We start from the raw sequence: 22,833 nt of genomic DNA on the forward strand, positions 1-22,833 counted from the left end.
ATTTGACAGTACAAGTTTAATGAAGACTGATGTCTCCTTCTCTCTGATTATCTGAATTCCTTATATGTATAGATTTGGCCCTGGAGACACATACTACATTCAAATAAAAGGCTTTTGCCAGTGCAAAAGAAGAACTATGCTTTTTAAAACATTTTGCAGGGTGCCATACCTAGTCTGAAAATGCTTTATGGAAACAGGGTAAACTTGACCACCATGGAATTTGAAGCTCGTGTGGACTTTCCCACTAACATGAAAATAATGTAACAATCTTTACAATTCATGCAGGTTGGGGAGAAGAGTTCAGGAATCTTCACTTAAAACATTCATTGTGGGATTTTTCCAAGTCTCCATCCTGCTCCTTCATTTGCGTCATTATGTCCTCAAATTAAGGAAGTGGATCTTGGAAATGCAATTTGCAAAACATTAACCATGAAGTGGCGGCCATGCAATCAAGGTAAAATGCAAGCTGAGTATCATTTGTTTATATGCAGTTCACTACAAAAGCATGAAATCTGGTGCATAATGTAAAATTTGGCCTAGGATTGTCTGCGGCCAATTTAATATTTTTCTTCAAAGGCAGTTGGTAGTCTGCGTGACTGTACTGTACAGATCTGTAAAGCAATATCCATAGAAGACTCATGATCTGAAAGGGTAGGATGAATTGTATAGCATTCCTTCCAGGGTCTTTTTTGATGACCCTTTGAATGCATGGATTATCTAACCTTCGTGCTCTCATTCAGTTCTTTCCTGCCCAAAAACCATCATTTATTCTGAGTTCAGAATCCAGTCTCTCGTGAAAAATGACTGTTTGGTGCCAACCACACATGGGCACAATCAACGTAGTCTACCACAACCTTCACACTCAAACTGGCCATCATGGAAACAACGAGTCACGCCAAAGCTAAGCAAATAGCAGTAATTTACATAATTGATTCTGATCACACAATTTGGACTTCTTGAGCCAAATAAACATTTTGGGTTTTTGTAATGTTATCTCCCTTATGGTATGGTTTTCACAGGCCACACACAGACACTACAACCGTTTGCTGTTTGTCCACAATAGGCACAGATTGTTGTCATGTTTGCATGCTTCCTCCCTCCTCTCTTCCCTTTGTATACAGAATACAACTGAAGTCTTCCTGGTTTTTGAAGCCTGAACTTGAACCCTTTTTCTTCTTAATGCCTGAATGTAGGCACCTGGGCAAACCAGATTTCCCCAGAGATTCTAAGAGCTCATCTACATGTTCAACTAGGCATCCTGTGAATGGAGGTCTCACCATCTTTAGTTGCCTGAAAATCATGAGCATAGGGGCACAATTCAGATTGGGAACGTGGCATGAAGAGAGGCCTTCCTCTCTGTATCATCTTCCAAATCTTAACTGGCCCCATGGAGTCTTGCTGGGGAAATATACAAGTACTCATAACAGGCACCTGTAATCTTCACGTCAGAAAACAGCACGGGCTGGAGGAATGTTTAAGAGCCCTTCTTCCATCCAAACTGGGTTTCTAATGAAATAAAAATGCTAAGAGTACCATCCAGTATCATGAGCAGTTGAGCCCTAAAGCTGCATTTAACTAGTTTATGATCCTAGGGTTGATTCACACATTACAAAGTCCACATGTCCCCAATGAGAACCTTCAACAGATGTGTTCTGGGAGTCTCCCACTGGTAATTTAATTACCAGATGAGTGTGGTAATTAATATTGCGTGGTGATTAATTAAGATTGGCAGACATAGAGCAGAGGCTTCAGCCTCTCCTCCTCCACCATTATCCTGACCTGAAATGGCCCCACGGAACTCCTGATTGCCCACTGGAGAAACTTATATGCACTAATGGCTACGCATAAGTTTCCCAATGAGGCAAATAGAGGTTTGGGCAGGAGGCCGAAGGCCCCTCTCCCCATATGCCATGGCCCAAATCAGGCCTGTACATGCCCAGGTATTGATTCCCCAGCACAGAACTCCAAGGCACGTCTGATTCAAAGTCCTTGTGGTGGCCACATGTGTGTGGACCTTGGGATGAGTAGATCAGCCTTTTGCTTGTGGGGAGGAAAGACTCCAAACATTCAGCCATCACATAAAACCGGGTTGGCTTCAAATCTTCTCAACCTAGGAAGCCTTCAAATCATGCTCCAGAAGAGAGCGCGGTGCACACAAACACAACAAGCAACTGCATTTGTGCATATTGTGAACAAATAAAGGTCTCACTATGACCTTAGTAATTGTCATAGCACCCATGGCCTTATTATTCAAGACTGCATACGTATAGGAATGTATGTAGGATTTCATTCCTAATATAAACATTTCATTCCTCAATGGATTGTGATTTAGAATGTGTTGGAGGGCGTTTTCAAAGCAGAAACACTTTACGAGTTAACAAGCAATATGCATATCTCCTTTGCGAGAAAGCTGATGCTAGCTCTCAATGATCATGAGAAAGAAAATCATAGCTGTATGCTCAGGTTAATGTTGATGGCACAGAAAATGATGCAATAACATACAGCCTGCTTTTAAGACTCCATAAACCACCTTTGCGTAAAACTCCACTTTGGCTTTGACAGATGAGCAGATTCTGGTGGTTAACTCCAAGAAGGGAAAAACGTCCCCAAGCAAGGTGAACTTGTTTCCATCTTACCTTGAACATCTGAAATGGCTGTGATGTTGTTAACCTCCAGCCTTTCCCCAACTCCATCTACAGAAAAAAGGAGATTACCTCCATTCATGAGCTTTGCACATTAGCGTTATCCGTCAACGCACCAATGTAAGAGAAAAATTCTCATGCTGTGATATATGTGTGGTCCTGCAGACACTAAAAACCTCACTTCAGTGAATCCCTGTTACAAATACACTGTCAGTTTCTTGTCCTGTCAAGTGGGACTGGGTCACATTTCCCATCAAGGAGAAGGAAGAAGAAGAGGAGGAAGAAGAAGAGGAGGAGGAGGAGGAAGAGGAAGAAGAAGAGGAGAAGAAGGAGGAGGAAGAAGAAAAGAAGGAAGAAGAAGAGGAGAAAGAAGAAGAGGAGGAGGAAGAAGAAGAAGAAGAGGAAGAAGAGGAAGAGCTGGTTTTTATATGCCGACTTTCTCTACCTCTTAAGGGAGACTCAAACCGGCTTACAATCACCTTCCCTCCTCCTCCCCACAACAGACACCCTGTGAGGTAGGTGGGACTGAGAGAGTCGTGACTAGCCCAAGGTCACCCAGCTGGCTTCATATGTAGGAGTGGGGAAACAAATCCAGTTCACCAGATTAGCCTCCGCCGCTCATGTGGAGGAGTGGGGAATCAAACCTGGTTCTCCAGATCAGAACCCACAGCTCCAAACCACCGCTCTTAACCACTACACCATGCTGGCTCTCCTTTCCTTTAGTTGAAGTACAGTTTGGAAATCAAGCTCCTTAGAATCACAATCCACTATCAAATTCAGACACCACTGTATAACCACAACCCAGTGTGGATCAACAGGTGCCTTCTGCAGTGAGCGAGCAACTCAGGTTTCTAGTAAACATGTTCAAAAGCTGCATCCAAACACCTTTGGATATTTCACCATCAATGTGCTATAGCAATCTTTCACAGATGCAGCCAACCTATTGTATAGAAACTGCCAAAAGGGAAAGCATGCTTCAGATGGTTCAGGCAACATGCAAAGTGCCCGAAAGGTGGGAGATAAAGGGTTGAATCCAGGGCAGTGTTTCTGCAGGCTGACATTCTTGCATGCACACAGCACAAGTTTCTCAGCTTCCCCATCCTACTACAGCCCAAAATACCACCTCCCCAAATTCTGTTCCTGGGGACCTCCCCTCACCCAGGAACAGGAATCCAGTGGGCACTTCAGGCTTCCATGGGGAAGGGGAAGCTGAGAAAGTTGGTCTCCACAGGAAGAAGTCTTTGCACCCACATAAATTCTGCACTGGAACCAATCCAAATACTTTTGATACAAAGGAAAGTTAGGTCCAAAAAAGCAATCAAAGGCAACCAAAGGGAGGCAAATTCCTCAGAGCCAGGCACGTGAGACACTACAGGCCCAAACCCTGCTTCAGTTGAATGGAAAACTTAATCTCACAAACAAAAAGACTCAAAAGATAGCCACTGAGGTGACATGCAGAGGGTGTTGGGTTTGGGCATGAGGAGGGACTATGTTCAAATCCTTGCTGAGCCACGAGGAGGCAGAATCAGGTGGCATTCTCATCTCTTCCAGTATTCTTAAGACACCTTCCAGATGGTTTAAAGCAACACACTGGCTCTGAGAGGATGAAAAGAGGTAAGAGTAATTGCGACCATAAAACCAGAGGACAGAATGGTTTAAAAGCCTAAATAAATAAAGGTACTGGGTGGAAAAAAAGACTGCGCCTAGACAGGACTTGAAGGTACCAAGAATGACTGGTTCCAAAGGGCTAAGGTGGTAGGGCAGGATGTAGTCTGTCTTTTCTGGAATAAATACAGTATCAAAAAACAGGCTGTGACAATGAATTTATACCCACCAATGTCTTTCATATGAAAACAAGAATATGTTTCCTAATTTTTATACCAAGGAGAACTCCCTGAAGGCCCTCACGTGCTCCTTCACGTAGCTGAAGTTGTTTTCTGCTTGCTTTACCAATGTATCTATTTTCTTTGGAGTAGCCACTGCCCTTAATTTTAAAAAGGTCAAAATGGTGTTTGAGTTACAGACTTGCTAGGAAAACTGGACTGTCCTGCAATAGGCATGTTCAAAACACATTTTAACAGCTGCAGGGGGGGAGATGGCGCACCGCACACTGCGAGTCTATTAATCTGCATGTGCCCTAGAGACAAGAGGTATTTACCAGCTACTTGGGAATCTCACTCCTAGAGACCATGGACAGGAGGTTTCGTTATGAAGGATGGCAACCCACAACAACAGTGTTAATGTCCCTTAGGAATTAGAGACAAAGTAAGGACTGTCAATCGCCAAAGCAGGAAGCAGAAAACAGGAACAAGTAGAGGGAATGTGAAGTGCTTGGAGGAGGTGCCTAAAAGCACCAAAGGACTATGCTGGGATATTAAAGCTGCAATCCTAACGCAACTTAGTGGTGCAAAGTGCCATCAAGTCACAGCTGACTTATGGCGATTCCATGGGGTTTTCAAAGCAAGAGATGAACAGAGGTGGTTTGCAGTTCTCTGCTCCCGGTGGTTCCTTGGTAGTTTCCTTTCCAAGTACTAACCAGGGCCAACCCAGTTTAACTTCCAAGAACCCATGAGATCAGGCTAGCCTGGGCCATTCAGGTCAAGGGCTAAGCATACCTAACGAGGAATAAATCCCATTGAACTCAATAAGATTTACTCAGAGTATACATGCTTAGGGTTTCAAGCCTCAGAGTAGCAAGCCATGTTTTACTCAGTAAATTCCTGTTTCTGTGAGATTAATATCTTTGTTAAATACAGTTTGTTTTGCTCTAAAGGTTACTTATCTAACGGCAAACATCTTTTAAAGAATTTCTACCTCAAAGCCTAGGTGATTCATGGCCTTGAGTAATATTTTCACTCCCCTAACACAGGAAGCATTTATCCAAAGCGTATAGTGCCCGGATTCCAAATAAGAGCAGCTTGCAAATGTGTGAGTCCTCCTTTTGGCAGTAGTCTTAGCTAGCCAAGCATTAAGCAGTCATCCAACACTTCTGGAATCAAGAATGCCTGCCTGACATGTTTGAACATGGTTTAAAATGAAATCTGAATTTAATACCCCCAAATTGTTAATTTTCACACCTCTCAAAGCTGAATTCATGGTCCTCTATATCAAACACATCTTCTCGTATTCTACAAGATCCACCACCAGAGCTTGCAGAATAGGATTTTCCCACCTCCCCTTCCTGCTGCAGCCCACCGAGCTTTCTGTGTTTTGTTATTTGGGAGGGGGGGTCAGCAGACCTTCAAATCAGCATTGGGGGGGCGCAAAATGAGGCTGTGTAGAGGGAATGAGGGATATCAGTGGAAATCACATCCCACAAAAAATGGAAGTTTTTTTTTTTCATTGTTGGACATATATAGTAGGATTAAGTTGACTTATCTATATAGAAGGGAAGGGGGAGGGAATATTTGACTTCTGAACAGGCATTATAAATAAAATCTAATATGTCATCTATATAAATTATTGTGACAAATCATTAATATCAATTACTATAAAGCCAGCATGGTGTAGTAGTTAAGAGAAGTGGTTTGGAGTGGTGGACCCTGATCTAGAGAACAGGGTTTGATTCTCCACGCCTACACATGAAGCCAGCTGGGTGACCTTGGGCTAGTCACAGATCTCTCAGCCCCACCTCCCTCACAGGGTGTCTGTTGCAGGGAGGGGAAGGTGATTGTAAGTCAGTTTGATTCTGCCTTAAGTGGTAGAGAAAGTCCGCACATAAAAACCAACTCTTCTTCTTCTGTATCCAATAGATATTGCTATCCCATCTTATAGAGAGATGGGGTCTTACCAATTACCGTCACTTCTTTGCGCTGGATTGTGTGGCCATCATCTTCCTTCCATATGTGATTGCCACCTTCTGATAACTAAAGGGTTGCCATGTGGAGGATGGGGCAGGTATCTTTCTCACTAGGGTTGGATAAGAAGATTCAGACTAAACTACACCAAAGAAGGTCTAGTTTAAACTTGAGGAAGGATTTCCTCATAGTATGGTGTATTTGACACTGGAACTGTCTTCCTCATGTGTTGGTGGTTTGTCCTTCCTGCGTTGGTAGGGGTTGGACTAGAAATTAAATAAAATAAATAAATATACAGGGTGCTTTACAGAAATCTGTTAATTCTCCAATTGTCATCCTTCTCTCTAAGAAGTAATTATCCTAAAGTATAAAAGGCATTCTCAGAAATTTTAGATTTTACCCTTAAAAATCGTAAAGGCTCTATGTAGCTTCAAGTTAATAAGTCTTAATTTAGATGACATTCAATTCAAGAAAACTCAGTGGATGAAGTTGATAAATCAGTAAAGTCAACACATGTCTGCTTATGAATAAAACAATAGTTCCCAAGGGGGGGGGGAAGAGTCATTCTTTGTTTTTCACATGATGTATGCATGTGTCAACATCTCAAAGCAAGCATTTTGAAATGCCTCTTCTAATAAAGTCCTGCCATCTAAGAGTTTCTAAATACTTGAGTTAAAGTAAATTGAAATAAAAACTTCCTTTAAATCAATGACTTTGACCCTTTGATTAGGGAAATGGGCTCTGGTGATGAGGGTGAATGGACCAATAGGTTCCTGTTGGGAGATAGCTCACCAATCACCACCCAGGTCGCAAAATACTGTGCAGTAGCAATGAAGCTACGTCGCCTTAATGTACTTCCTGAATCTGTGAAAATGTAAAATTGGGTGATTCCTAATTTTGTTGGCCTTGGTTGTAAACATCTAATCTGTATGGTGAGTTTCTGTTTTACCTGTTTTATCTAGCATACTAGCCACAAATAAAATGTATTTATCTATAAATCAATGACTTCCAATCATTCTCTCTCTCAAATTACATCAATCTATAACAGTATCTGAACCCTGGTCTTCTGCTAGAATCACCATGCAACAACTGCAGGGTATAATGCCATAGATTCCACCCTCCAGAACAGCTCTTTTCTGCAGGGGGAACACATCTCTGTAGTCTAGAAATCAGTTGTGATTCCCACCTGGAGGATGGCAATCCTAGTTACTATTGATATAAAGCAGGGGTCCCCAACTTTTTTGAATCCATGGGCACCTTTCAAATTCTGGCACAGTGTGGGGGGCACAGCCACAGAATGGCTGCCATAGCTTACCTTCAGTCATACAGTGAAGATCCTTGCGCTGTGGTGGCAGCTGCTGCCAAAGCAACATTTTTTAAAAATCTGCACAGCCAATCAAATCTCCAATGGCCAGTCAAAAGCCTTCCTGGACAAAAGCCCTACCTGGCCCCATCCAGTTTGTAAAACACTTGGTGGGCACCAGGAAAGGTGTTGACAGGTGCCATGTTGCCCACAGGCACTGTGTTGCAGACCCCTGATAAAGATGCACTATCTCCTATAATCACAAGAGAACGTTGGATTTCTTTTAGTGATACCTCCTCTCATTGAGAAGGTTACAAAAGAGATTGAATATGTCAATTCAAAATAGCCAGAAACACCAACTGATGAAATGGAAGTCAAAATTCTGTTCCAGTAAGGAATCTCATTTAGGAGGCACCACAATTCAGTAGAAGAGGTCATGATTCTATGTATAAGATCCAAGACTCCAAAGAACATATGCAGAGGGACTGTTACTTAGCAGTGCCACCCCCATGAACAGGCTAGCCTTTGCTACAGGTCATCCCTCCTCCTTGGTCCACTGCCTTTCAGCCAAATCCATGCAGGAGCATTTTGAGCCCAGGTTGTCACTAAGCCCAGCTTCTCCTAAGAGAAACCAGGAAAGGGCTGCTAACATGATACTGAATGCTTCAGGCGGAGAATCCCTGGATGACTCTTCATCCTGTGCTCTGCACTCCTGAACAGGCCTTATTTTACCCCTTCGTTTCTCTTTCGCCTACTTTCTTCTTGGTGTAGCAGTTAAGAGCGGTGGTCAGGAGCAGTGGACTCTAATCCGGAGAACGGGGCTTGATTCCCCACTCCTCCACATGAGCAGTGGATGCTAATCTGGTGAACTGGGTTGGTTTCCCCACTCCTACACATGAAGCCAGCTGGGTGACCTTGGGCTAGTCACAGCTCTCTTGGAGCTCTCTCAGCCTCACCTACCTCACAGGGTGTCTGTTGTGGGGAAGGGAAGGTAATTGCAAGCCAGTTTGATTCTTCCTTAAGTGGTAGAGAAAGTCGACATATAAAAAAACAACTTTTCTTCTTTCCTAAACCCTTTCCATTAAACAGTTATTTGCCCTGAATTCCTTTCTAGTCCTATCCTGGCCATTCTTGACTGTTTTGGGTTTCTTAATCCCAACCTTGAAACCTTGGTTCCAGACCCTCAGACATAAGGCCACCCACACCCCAGCAAGTTCTGTCATAATCCATGAAATAACATGATTCAACACTGACTGAAAGACTTTGAACTCCCAAGAAGCCATTTTATAAAATGGGAGGGAGAACTGTATAAACACACATCTATTTATAACCATCCCCAGAGGCATGTCGTTCCAACTTAATATAATACAAAACACATGGCATTGAAGACAACATAATACAAAAGCAAAACTCAAAATTGCTGGCTTTGGCTACTGTATTTCTTTGGCCTTCAGGAAAAAGAAATACATTGAAAGGAACTTTTAAAAGTTCTATGAGTTCAAAACCAAGGATTAAGAATAATAATAAAAGGCTTTCTTCTCTACACTGAACTGGGAAGCATATCAATAAAAAAACCCACCTAACTAACCTTTGATTTTCCATGTTCATAAAGTAACAATATGAGCCAAATAATAGGTACATAGAATAACCCAAATGCCTTTGATATTTTTCTCTTTAATAGTCTGTGGAGTACACCCAGAACCTGCAAATAGCCCTACTGTGTAAAACTCAGTCATTTCACACCCACAAGCTCAAAATCTCATGCCAAAATAACCCCAGTAATCAGCAAGAACATTCTAGCATACCAGGCACTGCAGAGATGTAGGATTAGCAGAACAAGAGAACATAAAAGAGAAGGGAAAGCTGAAATAATTAATAAGGTGAGAAGGAGGCAGACAATTAAGATCTGTAGGCTAAGCATGTTATTCAACTAAGTTTATCAATCATATTTTCTATGAAAGACATCACAGTAAGAGGCTGTCAATCAGTTCAGGGGTGAAAGACACAAGAGGTGCTGAAATTACCATCCAAGCACTTGACAGGAATAACACCAGAATTGCCCTGCAGTTGAACACAAAGGACTGCCAGACCCCAAAATTCCAAGTTAAAATGTTAAAGGAGAAACGTCCATAGAAAACTAATTGGACAACTCTGAGATTCTGGGGGGACCCTCCAGCCAGGGACTATATGCAATCCCTTTAAAGCAACTGATGTAAAGCTTTGGACTCCTATCAAGTGGATGGAAAAACTAGACTATTCTATCACCTTACTCTCTGGAGTAGTTAAAATGCATCGCCTACTGATGCCAAAAAGCGCATGCAGGACTAATGAGTCTATGAAGGAAGGGCCAGTCTCCCACCAAGCGGATTATCACACTTCTCTCATTTTTTCTGTTCAAATCAAATTGTGCCAAGTAAAGGAATACTGTGTCTGCTTTCAACTTGTAATGGAGTTGTATCATCATTATCAAGGAATCTACGGCTGCAAGATTACCAGGGAGTGAGACCCACTGAATCAAGTAAGACTTGGTATCAGGTAAAAATAATAATAATAATGCATCGGATTGCACTGCACAGCAGTTAATGTACCCAAGATTTAGAGTAAGCAATTCCAGTTCATTCTTCTACTTGCCCACAAACTGAGGGCGGAAAGATACCGGCTGGATATTAGGAAAATTTTTTTTACAATAAGAGTTGTTCGACATTGGAATCGTCTACCTAGGGAGGTGGTGAGCTCCCCCTCACTGGCAGTCTTCAAGCAGGAACTGGACAAGCACTTGTCAGGGATGCTCTAGGGTGATCCAGCATTGAGCAGGGGGTTGGACTAGATGGCCTGTATAGCCCCTTCCAACTCTATGGAAGCCAACCGGGACGAAGAGTGGTCACAACCCCACTGGCCCCCCCACCCCCTGCATCCGAGCAATCGCTGGGTCATCTGCATGGTGCAAATGCATGGCGGAAATGTATGTGCATAAGCTCCCTTCCTGCAATAGGGGACACTGCTTTCTGAACGTTGGGGAAGGAACATATGTGAGGACACATTCTCTGCACATATACACCATACTCATGAGCCAGCAATCAAGCAGGGCCTGTGGCCATGAGCTCATCCTTGCATTCTCTCTTCACGTTAGGGCTGTTGATTCGGTTCGGCCCGAACTGAAAATCAGCTGAATTTCCCGATTCGGTGGTTTTTAGTTCGGGAGGAACCGAACTCAAAACTGGCGGGCAACCGGGGGGGCCGAATTCAGCGAGTTCTGTATCTTCTAGGGTAATTGCTTAGCCTGGCAGGCTAAACCACAGTTTCATTGTACATATGGAATCTTACAGTTTTAAGACAACAAACCACGGTTTGCATTAGCTATAGTTAAACATTACATCTTTCCCAGGCAAATTGTCTTTCCCAAAGAATCATATGTATATATGTAGATGTATAATACATAAATTTTAACATTTATGAGGAGAGACATTTGTTTTCAAGATGTCACTTTTTTGCTAAAAGCCACTTCAAACTAAGGAGAAGTAGGCTGCAAATATTGTAAATAAACAAATTAAAAACGTACATGCTTATTTGCATGCTGTGCATATGGCAGAGCTTAAATTGTTCCTACATTCCTAGTTTTAGACTGCTCCAACAGTTACCACCTCCAGACAGACACAACATGACAGAGTGACTATTAAACAAATACAATGTAGGGCAGTGTAATGGTTAGAGGGCTCAACTAGGACTGAGGAAACTCAGGTTCAAATTCCCACTCAGTCACAAATCCCACACACACAAGCCTTTATTGGCATATAACAGTCACAAATCTTACTAGTAGCACCACTCTAAGCAGAGTTACATCCGTTTTAATTCATTGAAGTCAATGGGCTTTTGGATAACGCCCACCTTTGGGCCAATATCTTTTAAGACCATTTCTGCTACAATTTCCCCACAGGAATCCAAACTTTCTGAATAAAATACAGGACATTTTATCTTGGATCCTGTGGTACATCTTCACTGAGGGAAGGGATTTCCATTAACCCAGCCAGACTCCCTCAACACCTCCCTCCCAGTACAGCCCAAAGTGAAATGCTGCTCCTCAGGGACTGGGACCCCTAGGAACAGCCCAAATGAGGAATTAGAGGTCTGCATTGAGAATATGAATCCATGACAATCAACCCCCACCTCATTAATGGACTTTTCCTCCCATGGGCTAAGTCTCATAATACAGGCTTTTGGTACCTTACCCTCTGCTGTACTGGAGGGGAAATATAAGAAAACACCCTATGAACAGAGACTATGTACAAAGAGAGCTTGAATCGACTGAGCACATAATGCTGGAGTGCACTTTATACAAACAAAATCCGCAGTGAAACTATTGGGCCATTGCTGGAAAGATTCCTAGGGAGATCTAATAAAATCAAAATAGAATATCTCCTATTGGATAAAAAACATCAAACTACACGAAGGGTGGCCAGATTTTGTGCCCAGGTCTGTAACCTCAAAAAAAAAAAAATTGTGTTCTTAAATGAAAGAGTGGTACAGATTTTTAAATCCTTGGGGTGATTTTATTTTTAGTATTCGTTAAGGAGTGTTAATATGTTAAATACACTATATGTTTATCTGAATTCGTTGTTGATGTGTACCATGATTATTTTTAATTGTTACCACTTTTGGTATTTTTGCTGTATTTTCTGGTCATGGACCATAATAAATACCTTTGACTTTGACAGACTTTTGGCTTTCCTTTCATACGGCTGCAACCAGCCCCCTATGCTCAATGCATCTCCTGCATTAAGAAACTAAGTTTTGACTAATCCCCACCACCTGTATATTTGTCACATTACTTGTGTGCATGCCTTCTCATACTTGTTAGCATTTATCCTCTCTCTCAAATCAGGAGGAAGTGGAGGAATAAACTGAGCCCTGCAGGTGAACTTACTCATTGACATTTTTAAACAAGTAAGCCGGTGGGCGGGAAAGTATGTTCGTACTTTAAAAAAGAATTCACATTTAGCAGATGCTCAAAAAGCTTCCCCTTGGGAATGACAAATGAAGGGAAGAGATTTCCAGGTTGCAAAAAAAAAAAAAAAAGTCTAGGAAGCTGTCTTTCCCCCACCCTCTATATAATTTCTCACTACAGGATCAAACAATACGCTGACTTTTCTATATTGTTTCCTGGCCTTGCAGTTGTTCCATAGAGCTTGGAAGGGACCACCAGGGTCACCTAGTCCAACCCCCTGCACATGCAGGAAATTCACAACTACCTCCCCCACACACTCCCAGTGACCCCTATTCCATGCCCAGAAGATGGCCAAGATGCCCTCCCTCTCATGATCTGCCTAAGGTCTTAGAATCAGCATTGCTGACAAATGGCCATCTAGCCTCTGCTTAAAAACCTCCAGGGAAGGCGAGCTTACCACCTCCCAAGGAAGCCTGTACCACTGAGGAACCGCTCTAACTGTTAGAAAATACTTCCTTATATCTAGACAGAATCTCTTTTGATTTCAGCCTTGTTAACTTAGATATCTGTTTACAGTATAGTACCAGAAGAGTTCTATTTACATTCATGGACTTTTAAAATACAAATTCAATAGAAATTCCTATCAATGATCTGGTTTGGGATTCAGCAATGGCCTCCAGAGAGAAGGGAGGGCTGTGGCTCAGTGGTAGAGCATCTGCTTGGCATGCAGAAAGTCCCAGGTTCAATCTGGTCCCAGGTTCAATCTCCAGTTAAAGGGACTAGGCAAGTAGGTGATGTGAAAGACCTCTCTGCCTGAGACCATGGCGGGCTGCTGCTGGTCTGAATAGACAATACTGACTTTGATGGACCGAGGATCTGATTCAGTATAAGGCAGCTTCATGTGTTCATGCCACGTGACCCTCCCCCAGTCTATGACTTAAGAGAATAAAAAAGAAGCACGGATGAAGCAGCAGCTGTGGAACAGGAACTTGTGAAGAGGCCACTTCGGAAGACTGGAACAAATGTGCAAAGGGAAAGCAAGCAAGAAAAAATAATAACACACATAACAGAAAATAGACTCAAATGGGAAGGCTGTCAGGAATCTGAGCCAAGCACAGCTGCCAACTCTCGCTTTGGAGGCAGGAACCGGCTGCGTGCTAAGCCTAATACGACATCCCCGAGATCAGCGCCAGCCAAGCAATGCCTAGGCAGCAGCCACTAGGTGTGCGTGTGGGGAAAGGGGAGTGGGCAGAGGAGGCATGGTGGTGGTGGGAGGAGAAGAACTGATGAGCAACAGAAGTAAGGTGTAAGAATGCTCTCCCTTATCTCAAACTTCAAGCCATCCAGAGATCCAGGTGCCACAAGCCTAGCAGCTCCCTGCTGAACTCGATGCTTTTTCATGTCAGGACCATGAAAAAGAAGGTCAGATTCCTAGAGGTCTTGATCCTAGATGGGAGAGTGGACCCTGGAACTGTAAAATCTTCTTTTTAACACCAACCTTTAACCATTTAAAGGGGGTAGTGAAGGCTTTTGCAAAGGCAATTTCATATTTTTATTATGCCCATTTTTGTGCGTGTGTTAAGTGCCATCAAATTGCTTCCAGCTCATGGCGACCCTATGAATGAAAGTCCTCCAAAATGTCCTATCTTTGACAGCCTTGCTCAGATCTTGCATACTGAGGGCTGTGGCTTCCTTTATAGAGTCAATCCATCTCTTGTTGGGTCTTCCTCTTTTCCTGCTGCCCTCAACTTTTCCCTAGCATGACTGTCTTTTCCAGTGACTCTCGTCTTCTCATAACGTGACCAAAGTACGATAGCCTCAGTTTAGTCATTTTAGCTTCTAGGGTCAGTTCAGGCTTGAATTGATCTATAACCCACTGATTTGATTTTTTTTTTGGCAGTCCGACTCATTTATTGCATTTTTATTAGATTATTTTACTTATCCTTAATACATAAGCATATCCACCCCATGTGTCCAGATACACATGTGCTATTTTCTGAAAGGTCAGATTACTCAAGGTAGAGATTTTCTTTTGTGCCCAGAACCTCAAGTTTCTGCCTTCAGTCACCCATGTACAGATCGACGGAGTTTAGAAATATGAACCAAAGCTTTGAGCTTAAAAATCAGCCATTTGGCATTCTGTTTGTTCGTAATGCCATAGCTCTGAGGAACACTGTGATACTGGAATGAAATCTGATACACAGACTCAAGATGCAATTCTATGTTTCATATTAGAATATCAGCTCAAGTGACAGATCCAACTGGGGGGAAGGGCAAATTACAGTGCAATTCCACATCACCCTCGAAGGATGAGATACAGGAATTAATATTGGTCTACATGTTTGGAATCAGGACAATATCTCACCCTTCAAATAAAAACCCCAGCTCAAACATGCTTAAAAGGGAAGGGAAAAAGAAAATATGGGCGGGGGGGGGGACGACTGTTGATGATTTAGATGTTGGAATGGAAACTGGTAGGGCCTTTTCAGTGGTGGCAGCTGGTCAAACTGTATATATCCATGTAATGCAATTCTAGTGCATCAGTCTGCCCTCCCTTTTCCTTGCCTAGTTAATGCGGTCAGCTTAATATCTTTGAATTATTGTATAGAAATGTCCTAATTCTTGAGCAAAACAGCCTGCAGAGGAGAACTATTCTTCTTGCATCGATAACTTCATTAGAATGCAAATAGGAAACCCTATTACACAAGCCTCCGTTATAGGTTTTTAATAACTCCTGCCTCTTGAATTACCATTGGTCAATGACACACTGGAAAGCTATTCCCTAAACATGAATATTTTAGACTTACAAGATGGCGAGCAAGGAACCCTCTGTTCTTTTCCAGTCTTTCCTTGAGATGTTGGCTTGAGCATACATTTTGATCAGCAGGTTCCAGAAGCTGATGCGGCTGGGGACTTTGGAAACTGAATCATTAAAAATTCATGTGCCTAGCCTTAAATAACTTGGTAAAGGTCCCCTGTGCAAGCACCAGGTCATTCCTGACCCATGGGGTGACATCACATTCCAACATTTACTAGGCAGACCTTTGTTTACGGGGTGGTTTGCCAGTGCCTTCCCCAGTCTACACCCCCAGCAAGCTGGGCACTCATTTTACGGACCTCGGAAGGATGGAAGGCTGAGTCAACCTTGAGCCAGCTACCTGAAACCAACTTCCGTCGGGATCGAACTCAGATCGTGAGCAGAGCTTGGGACTGCAGTCCTGCAGCTTACCGCTCTACGCCACAGGGCTCCTAAATAACTTGCTACTGAAGCTCAATTATTTCTTATTTCCTAAATATAAATGCAATTTTACTGATCATTAACACGTTTGTGTGAATCTCACTGTAAGAGTAAAGGAAGAGGTCAAGAACTCTTCCCTCGTCTCCCCTCCCTGCTAACTCAGGAGATGTGAACCAGTAAGCTACGGCCACCATTACCCAGAACTTTGGGGGTTAAAACACAGCAAAGAAGCCTGGAGAACACCTCCTCCCTCCACCCCAAGCAATGCATCTTCAGCAACAGAGACAGGAGCTGAGAGGAACACAGCATCATGCAAGTCAACCCTGGCAGACTTTTAAAAAGGAGACCTTTACTTAAGCAGTGCTTACACACACACACATACACACACAAAGGTGGGAGGGAAGTTACAAAGCAAAGGAGACTCAGCAGCAGCTGCAGACTCACTAAATGGGCACATGCTGAGAGGAGGCAGAGTGGTCTGGGGACATGGCAAACAGGAGTGGAGGAAACCAAGTGAAGAAGAATTCAAATCTAATGCGGCTAGACAAAAGTTCCCCAGGAGGATGAGACACACGTTCCCAGAAGTCCCTGGCAGTTCAAGCCACGAGCTTTTTGCACGGCTGCACGTTGCGCAGAGTTGGCTGTTTCTGCCGGTACCCGTAAAATGTACATGGAAGTCTGGCAGTTCGGAATGCTGACTGTACCTAGCAAAATGCCCACCCCTTTGCCAGGGATTGGGATGCCCTTGGGGGTGGACAGTTGGCATTTTCCTGCCAAGGTTCAGCCGTAGGGCCCAGCCAGACCTTCACCTCTTTTGGAGAAGATGGAAGGATGCTCTCCCACACTCTTTTTTTGCCAGAAGATAGGCATCTTCCATTAGCATTTGGTTGCTAGTGCTGAGTCAAAAGACAAGAAGGATGTTCTAAACATCCAAGAGCTCATTAACTGAATAAAAGGGCACTGAAGGTTAAGGAGAGTGAATCATTGGGAAAAATCATTAGGAATACAATAAATTCATTACATATTTCTCAAAAACCACACAGCTTTTTGCAAAGGCCGCCCCCAAAGGGTTGCACGCACCTCCTTCTTACCTTCTCACATGCTATTTTCCCCTTTCTTGGAGCTAACAATGAGGAACCAATGTTAATGTTAACCATAATTAGCTTTAACCATGGTTTGCAGTCAAATGTCTAACCATGGTGACAAACTCTGGTTGAAAACCAACCATGGTTAACATTTACCTTAATGTAACAGTGACAATGAACTATGGTTATCTTTGAAGAAGGAAATATAAAAGGGAAGGAGAGGTGTGTGGGTTTGTGGCATACTTCTGATCTTCTAACCATGCACCACAGCATTTAGGGGGGAAATTAAGAATACTCTCTCTTTGAACTACCACCTAGTTTGTTTTGAAAATAGCCTTGGGTTTTTTTTGGAGCAAGAAAGGAGAGGCAGTAGGAAAGTGCAAAAAAATGATATTTTTTGTATTCAGGTATATTGGACCCCAAAAAGATCTGTATTCCCAATATTCCTGAATTCCAGCACTGATATGGTATTTGGATATATATTTTTTGAATCTGATTTTTTTTGAGTCCATTATTCCCTATGGGGAAACCCTCCAGGTGGCTGGGGAGGGGGTTGTTTTTGAAGATGCTGGTGCCTGTCCTTTAATTAACCCCAAATTTCAAGTAGATTGCACCAAGGGGTCCAATTCTATGGGCCCCTGAACACGGTGCCCCCAGCCATCCTCCATTATTTTCTATGGCGGAAAAAAGAATGAAAAAGGTAAAAACCCTCCAAGGTGCTTCCAGGCATAAGTCATGCCTCAAAGTAGCAATCACAAGTCAGATCATGCCTCCCATGGAGGAACTAACACACTAAGCCCAACAGAACCATTGCAGAAGCCAGTCATCCCAGTAGAACCACAAGCCAATGTGCCAAGCCAAACAGAACCAAAATCAAACCAGAGAATCTCCACAGTGGAAACTCGAGGTGGGAGGGCACTTTTGCAAGCCCAGCAGAACCAATAATAGTGTACAGATACAGACACCCAAAAAAAACACAGGCCACTGTGACGGTGCAAGCCCAACATAACCCATGTCAAACCAGAGAATCTATGCAGTGGAAACTGATGGCTGCCAACTTGGAAGGCTTTAAGAGGGGAGTGGACATGTTCATGGAGGAGAGGACTATTCATGGCTACTAGTTAAAATGGATACTAGTCATGATGCATACCTATTCTCTCCAGGAACAGAGGAGCATGCCTAATATATTAGGTGCTGTGGAACACAGGCAGGATGGTGCTGCTGAAGTCATCTTGTTTGTGGGTTTCCTAGAGGCACCTGGTTGGCCACTGTGTGAACAGACTGCTGGACTTGAAGGGCCTTGGTCTGATCCAGCATGGCTTTTCTTATATTCTTAACTACACATCCCAGGAGGCCGAGAAGTCATGCTCTACTTGCAGAAATCCTTCAGTCAATGAACATTTATAGCAGTACCCCAGCAAATATATATGCATTACTGGACAAGTGCCTTTTGCCAACCCTCTGACCCCTTTTTATATACTCTATGAACATAAGAAGGTTATGGGAGAGGTCATGGAGGGAGAGAAATTTTTCACTGACAGCAGCTCTCTAGAATGTTCTGAATCTACTGGAACAAAGCAAATGCCCATATGAGGGCATGCATAAAGGCTTGGTCTTGTCAGATCTCAGAAGCTAAGCAGGGTCAGCCCTGGTTAGTATTTGGATGAGAGACCTCCAAGGAATACCAGGGTTGCTGTGCAGAGGAAGGCACTGGCAAACCACCTCTGCTAGTCTCTTGCCATGAAAACCCCAAAAGGAGTAGCCATAAGTCGGCTGCGACTTGGCGGCACTTTACACACACACACATAAAGTTGGTTCTTGTAGGTTATCCGGGCTGTGTAACCGTGGTCTTGGTATTTTCTTTCCTGACATTTCACCAGCAGCTGTGGCAGGCATCTTCAAAGGAGTAACACTGAAGGACAGAGACTGTCCTTCTTTCTGAACTATGCCACTAATTCCACTTAAGATACATTTATAATAATATTGCTCAGTTGATTAGTTGAGCAGGCATCTGTTGACCCGCTACCAAAATTGTTCCTAGAGAACATACTGACGAGGTGAAGTCATGCACACGAAATCCTGAATTCATCACACAAAGTGAGAGAACAAAATGTGCAAAAGGCGTTGAAGTATTTGGCACAAGCATACAGGTAACAGTAAAAGAAGAAAGAGAGAGAGAGAGAGAAACATGGAAATAATGAAAATTCGGAAACAGGGGACTAAGGGAAGCAAAAGCAGATGCTGAAGTATGTGCCATGCTCCTTACATCCCACTGCTTTGGGAAGGTGGACCCCCAATTTACACAAGCAGAAGCCACTTGGTAGTCTTCCAAGGCTGCCTTTGCCGGGAGCATTCTTTTTTTGTCTAGCCAGGACTAAAACCAAGCCAAATGCAGCCACTACACAAAGCAGCCTCCCTGAAGGGCAGCAACCAGGATTTTTTAAAAAACACCTAACAGGCCACAAGTCAAGTTTATTAATATGGTCGACTGACCTCCCCTAATAGGCCAAAGAACACCTTATGGATTGCTTTCAGCTTGGCAAATCACGTTTGGCAGATCTGGTCTGCGCTAGGATTGCAAAAGCATAATATCAACAGCCCACGGCAGTGCCCTGGCATTACCAAGCTGCAGCTTCCGTTGCCAATCACAGCTGAACTCACCCATCATTTTGTTTCAGCATAGGTTATTTGTGTTATTTAAATCGTTGTTGAATGGCAATACTTGCAACTGCAATATCTGCTGTTATCTAACAATGGCCCTGAAGCACTAAATGTTTCAGAATCTCCCTGTCTTGAAAACTCTCATTGAATCAGTGCAGAAAATGAAAAGTACAATATTTGTTTATAGCTATTTGATGTTGATTAATAAAAATACTATGCAACATCTCAAGAATTAATGGAATAAGGAGCTCAAACTCCCTATTTTGCCAAATAATGGGATATGGCCTAAACTGCTGGATTCTATCCTGCTTTGGGGAACAGGGGAATTGCATCCTAGGAACATGTTCTGTGGGTGCTGATTAGTCTCTGCCACAGAGGGCTCTCCTCTTGCTCATACACTTCAGCTGGCGCAAGATTAAAGAGAAGGGGCTAGTGCAAGAGGAAGCGCACTCCATGGCAGAGACTAACTAGTGCGCACTGAATTTGTTTATAGGTCCAAGCCACATTCTTTATGTGAATGCCTGAAAATCAGGCACTTATGCAACATACACTTTATAACTAACCCTTTCTAACTACAGCCTATAAAACTGAACCAATGTTTTCACATGTCTTCAGCAGAGACTGGGGTCCCCAGGAGGTTGGGTAGGGATTAAGGACTCCTCCAACATCTTGTTATTGCAAGGAACTGTGTACATGCTCTGAAGAATCTGCTACAGCCCAGGTAAAGTGTACTTAGCTGAGTTAGTTAAACTGCATTGCTTTTTATTTTGGAATTATGTGTGCTGTGTTCTTGTGTGGTCTTTTCCCCTGTGTTCTTCTACTGCCCTTTTCCTAGCCCTTTTTGAACCCAACCACCGTTTTCTCTTCTCTCTTTTATGATAAACCTTTTTAATAAAAACGTTTTTTGGGTTTCGCTTAGTATAATCCATTTCTCTGGGATATTTCTCTGAATTTCTTCCCCATGTGCTAGAAGGCACAGTGCTACATGGTTGGTTATAAGATATTTTCTAGCATTTCTAACCTGTCACTTCGTTATTGCTCTCAGCGTGTCAGTCTAGATGTCCCCAGGAGGTCCCCGAGTGGTGACAGTTGGTTACCAGGGTGCTCTCCAGGGAACCCTTCATCTAAGGGAATTTCCCAGAAAGGAAAGACCCCTTTCCCACCCCCCCACAATATATGAATGCAATTTAAGATCATTAAGTCTCTGGTTCATAAAATGCTCCCTTGGTCAACAGTTGTACTTTCAAAGCATCCTGGTAAATACAGCCAAAGAGCAGACTAAAATTATTGTATGTCAGTTCAGATGTCTTTTGGAGTAAAGGTATGTAGGGTAAAAGAATAAAAATTAATGTATTACATTGCTTATGTTCTTTTTAAAATGCAAAGATTACTTCATGAATATATAAACCAGTAGTAATTTAGACTGTAGCTTCTGTCAATCGTAATTCTGTACTGCTGTACTGCTGAAAGTGTAATACAGGGTAACTTCACAGCAATCCAAGTATTACTAGACATTATTGCTAAAAATCAACCATTATTAGCATTACTAGTATATCATAACCAGACATCAAAAAAACAACTACCACCTAAGACTCTAAGAAAAACTAGAAACAATTCCTCAGTAGTCATATTGATCACTGTTCTGATCGCTACTGTGAAACCACAGTATAAAACACACAAAAATTCAGAATTTTGGAATATCTGCTTTATCTTGCCTTTTGAGTCCATGAAGCATTCTTTGGCCACAATACAGATCTACGCATGTATGTATGTGCCATTAAGTCGCAACCAATTTACGGCAACTCCAGCAAGAGACTTTTAAGGCAAGTGAGAAGCAGAGATGGCTTGCCATTGCCTTTCTCCAACACAGATCCAATGACAAACAGCTACACGCAACCTGTATGCAACGGTTTGTGGCTCTCGGTGCATATGTGTGTCTGCCCCGTTGAATTGGGATGCATCCATAGAATCTCCGATGCTTGCCTCAGATTCATCTTTTATGGAGCGATGAAATGGCCCTCCTCCCAACCACCACCACCACCAAAAGTGGCTCTTTTGTAGTCGACTTGGGATGTAAAGTCATGTGGATGGTTCAAAATGCGGGCTTGAATCCACCCAAGCTTTTATACAAATGTAACAATTTCCACCTGTGGAAGCCAACTTTCTCACCCTCCCCACTCCTGAGGCAGCCCAAAATGCTCCTGCCCCGGGGCAGAAACTGTTCCATTTATAGAAAAACACTGCTGGCTCCAAGCCAGAATCCAGCACAAATGAGCACAAATTTGGTATATATTATTTTTAGACAGCACTAGACAGTGTCAATTTCATATGGAAAAAGCAGTTACAAACTTGTATGGGATTGGACCCAAAGGCATAGTGTCACTTCTGCTGAAGGAGGAGGGAAAGGGATTTTTTTTCTAACCCCCCCCCCCACTACAGATTCCCACTTTGCCCTGCATGCTGAGGGTCAACAAGAGGGGGAGGCACAGAAGTCAAACTGGCAGTGTGCTAGATAGTGAGTGTGTGTGTGTGTGTGTGTGTGTGTGTGTGTGTGTGTGTGAAGTGCCGTCAAGTTGCTTCTGACTCATGGTGACCCTATGAATCAAGGTCCTCCAAAATGCCCTATCTTTGGCAGCCTTGCTCAGATCTTGCAAATTGAGGGCTGTGGCTTCCTTTATTGAGTCAATCCATCTCTTGTTGGGTCTTCCTCTTTTACTGCTGCCCTCAACTTTTCCTAGCATGACTGTCTTTTCCAGTGACTCTTGTCGTCTCATAATGTGACCAAAATATGATAGCCTCGGTTTAGTCATTTTAGCTTCTAGGGTCAGTTCAGGCTTGATTTGATCTAGAACCCACTGATCTGGTTTTTTGGCAGTCCACGGTATCCGTAACACTCTCCTCCAACACCACATTTCAAAGGAATCTACTTTCTTCCTATCGGCTTTCTTCAGTGTCCAGCTTTCACACCCATACATAGTAATAGAGAAAACGATGGCATGGCTAGATAATGTACAGGTCGAGTATCCCTTATCCGGACATTTGATATTTGGACTGACCCGAAAACCGGACCATTTGAGCCAGTATGCAGGCAGATCTGCACCGTCTGGAACAGGATACAGAGGAGACAGGAAAGAGGATGGGAAAGGGTGGGGAGAAAAAAAAGGG

The 22,833-nt window shown here is 43.1% G+C and overlaps 1 protein-coding gene across 2 annotated transcripts in view; it reads right to left on the reverse strand.

Annotated features, from left to right (window-relative positions):
* Positions 1–22,833, reverse strand: part of NALCN (sodium leak channel, non-selective) — a 257,201-nt gene that overhangs the window by 231,704 nt on the left and 2,664 nt on the right. The window contains exon 3 of one of the 2 annotated variants that reach the window (XM_056862108.1): positions 2,637–2,693. The exons of the other annotated variant lie outside the window; for it this stretch is intronic. Coding sequence (XP_056718086.1) covers positions 2,637–2,693 — 57 coding nt within the window. The remainder of the gene's footprint in view (positions 1–2,636; positions 2,694–22,833) is intronic. 2 annotated transcript variants of the gene reach the window in all.

This window comes from Euleptes europaea, chromosome 16 (genome assembly GCF_029931775.1).
Source record: "Euleptes europaea isolate rEulEur1 chromosome 16, rEulEur1.hap1, whole genome shotgun sequence".
Classification (NCBI taxonomy): Eukaryota; Metazoa; Chordata; class Lepidosauria; order Squamata; family Sphaerodactylidae; genus Euleptes; species Euleptes europaea.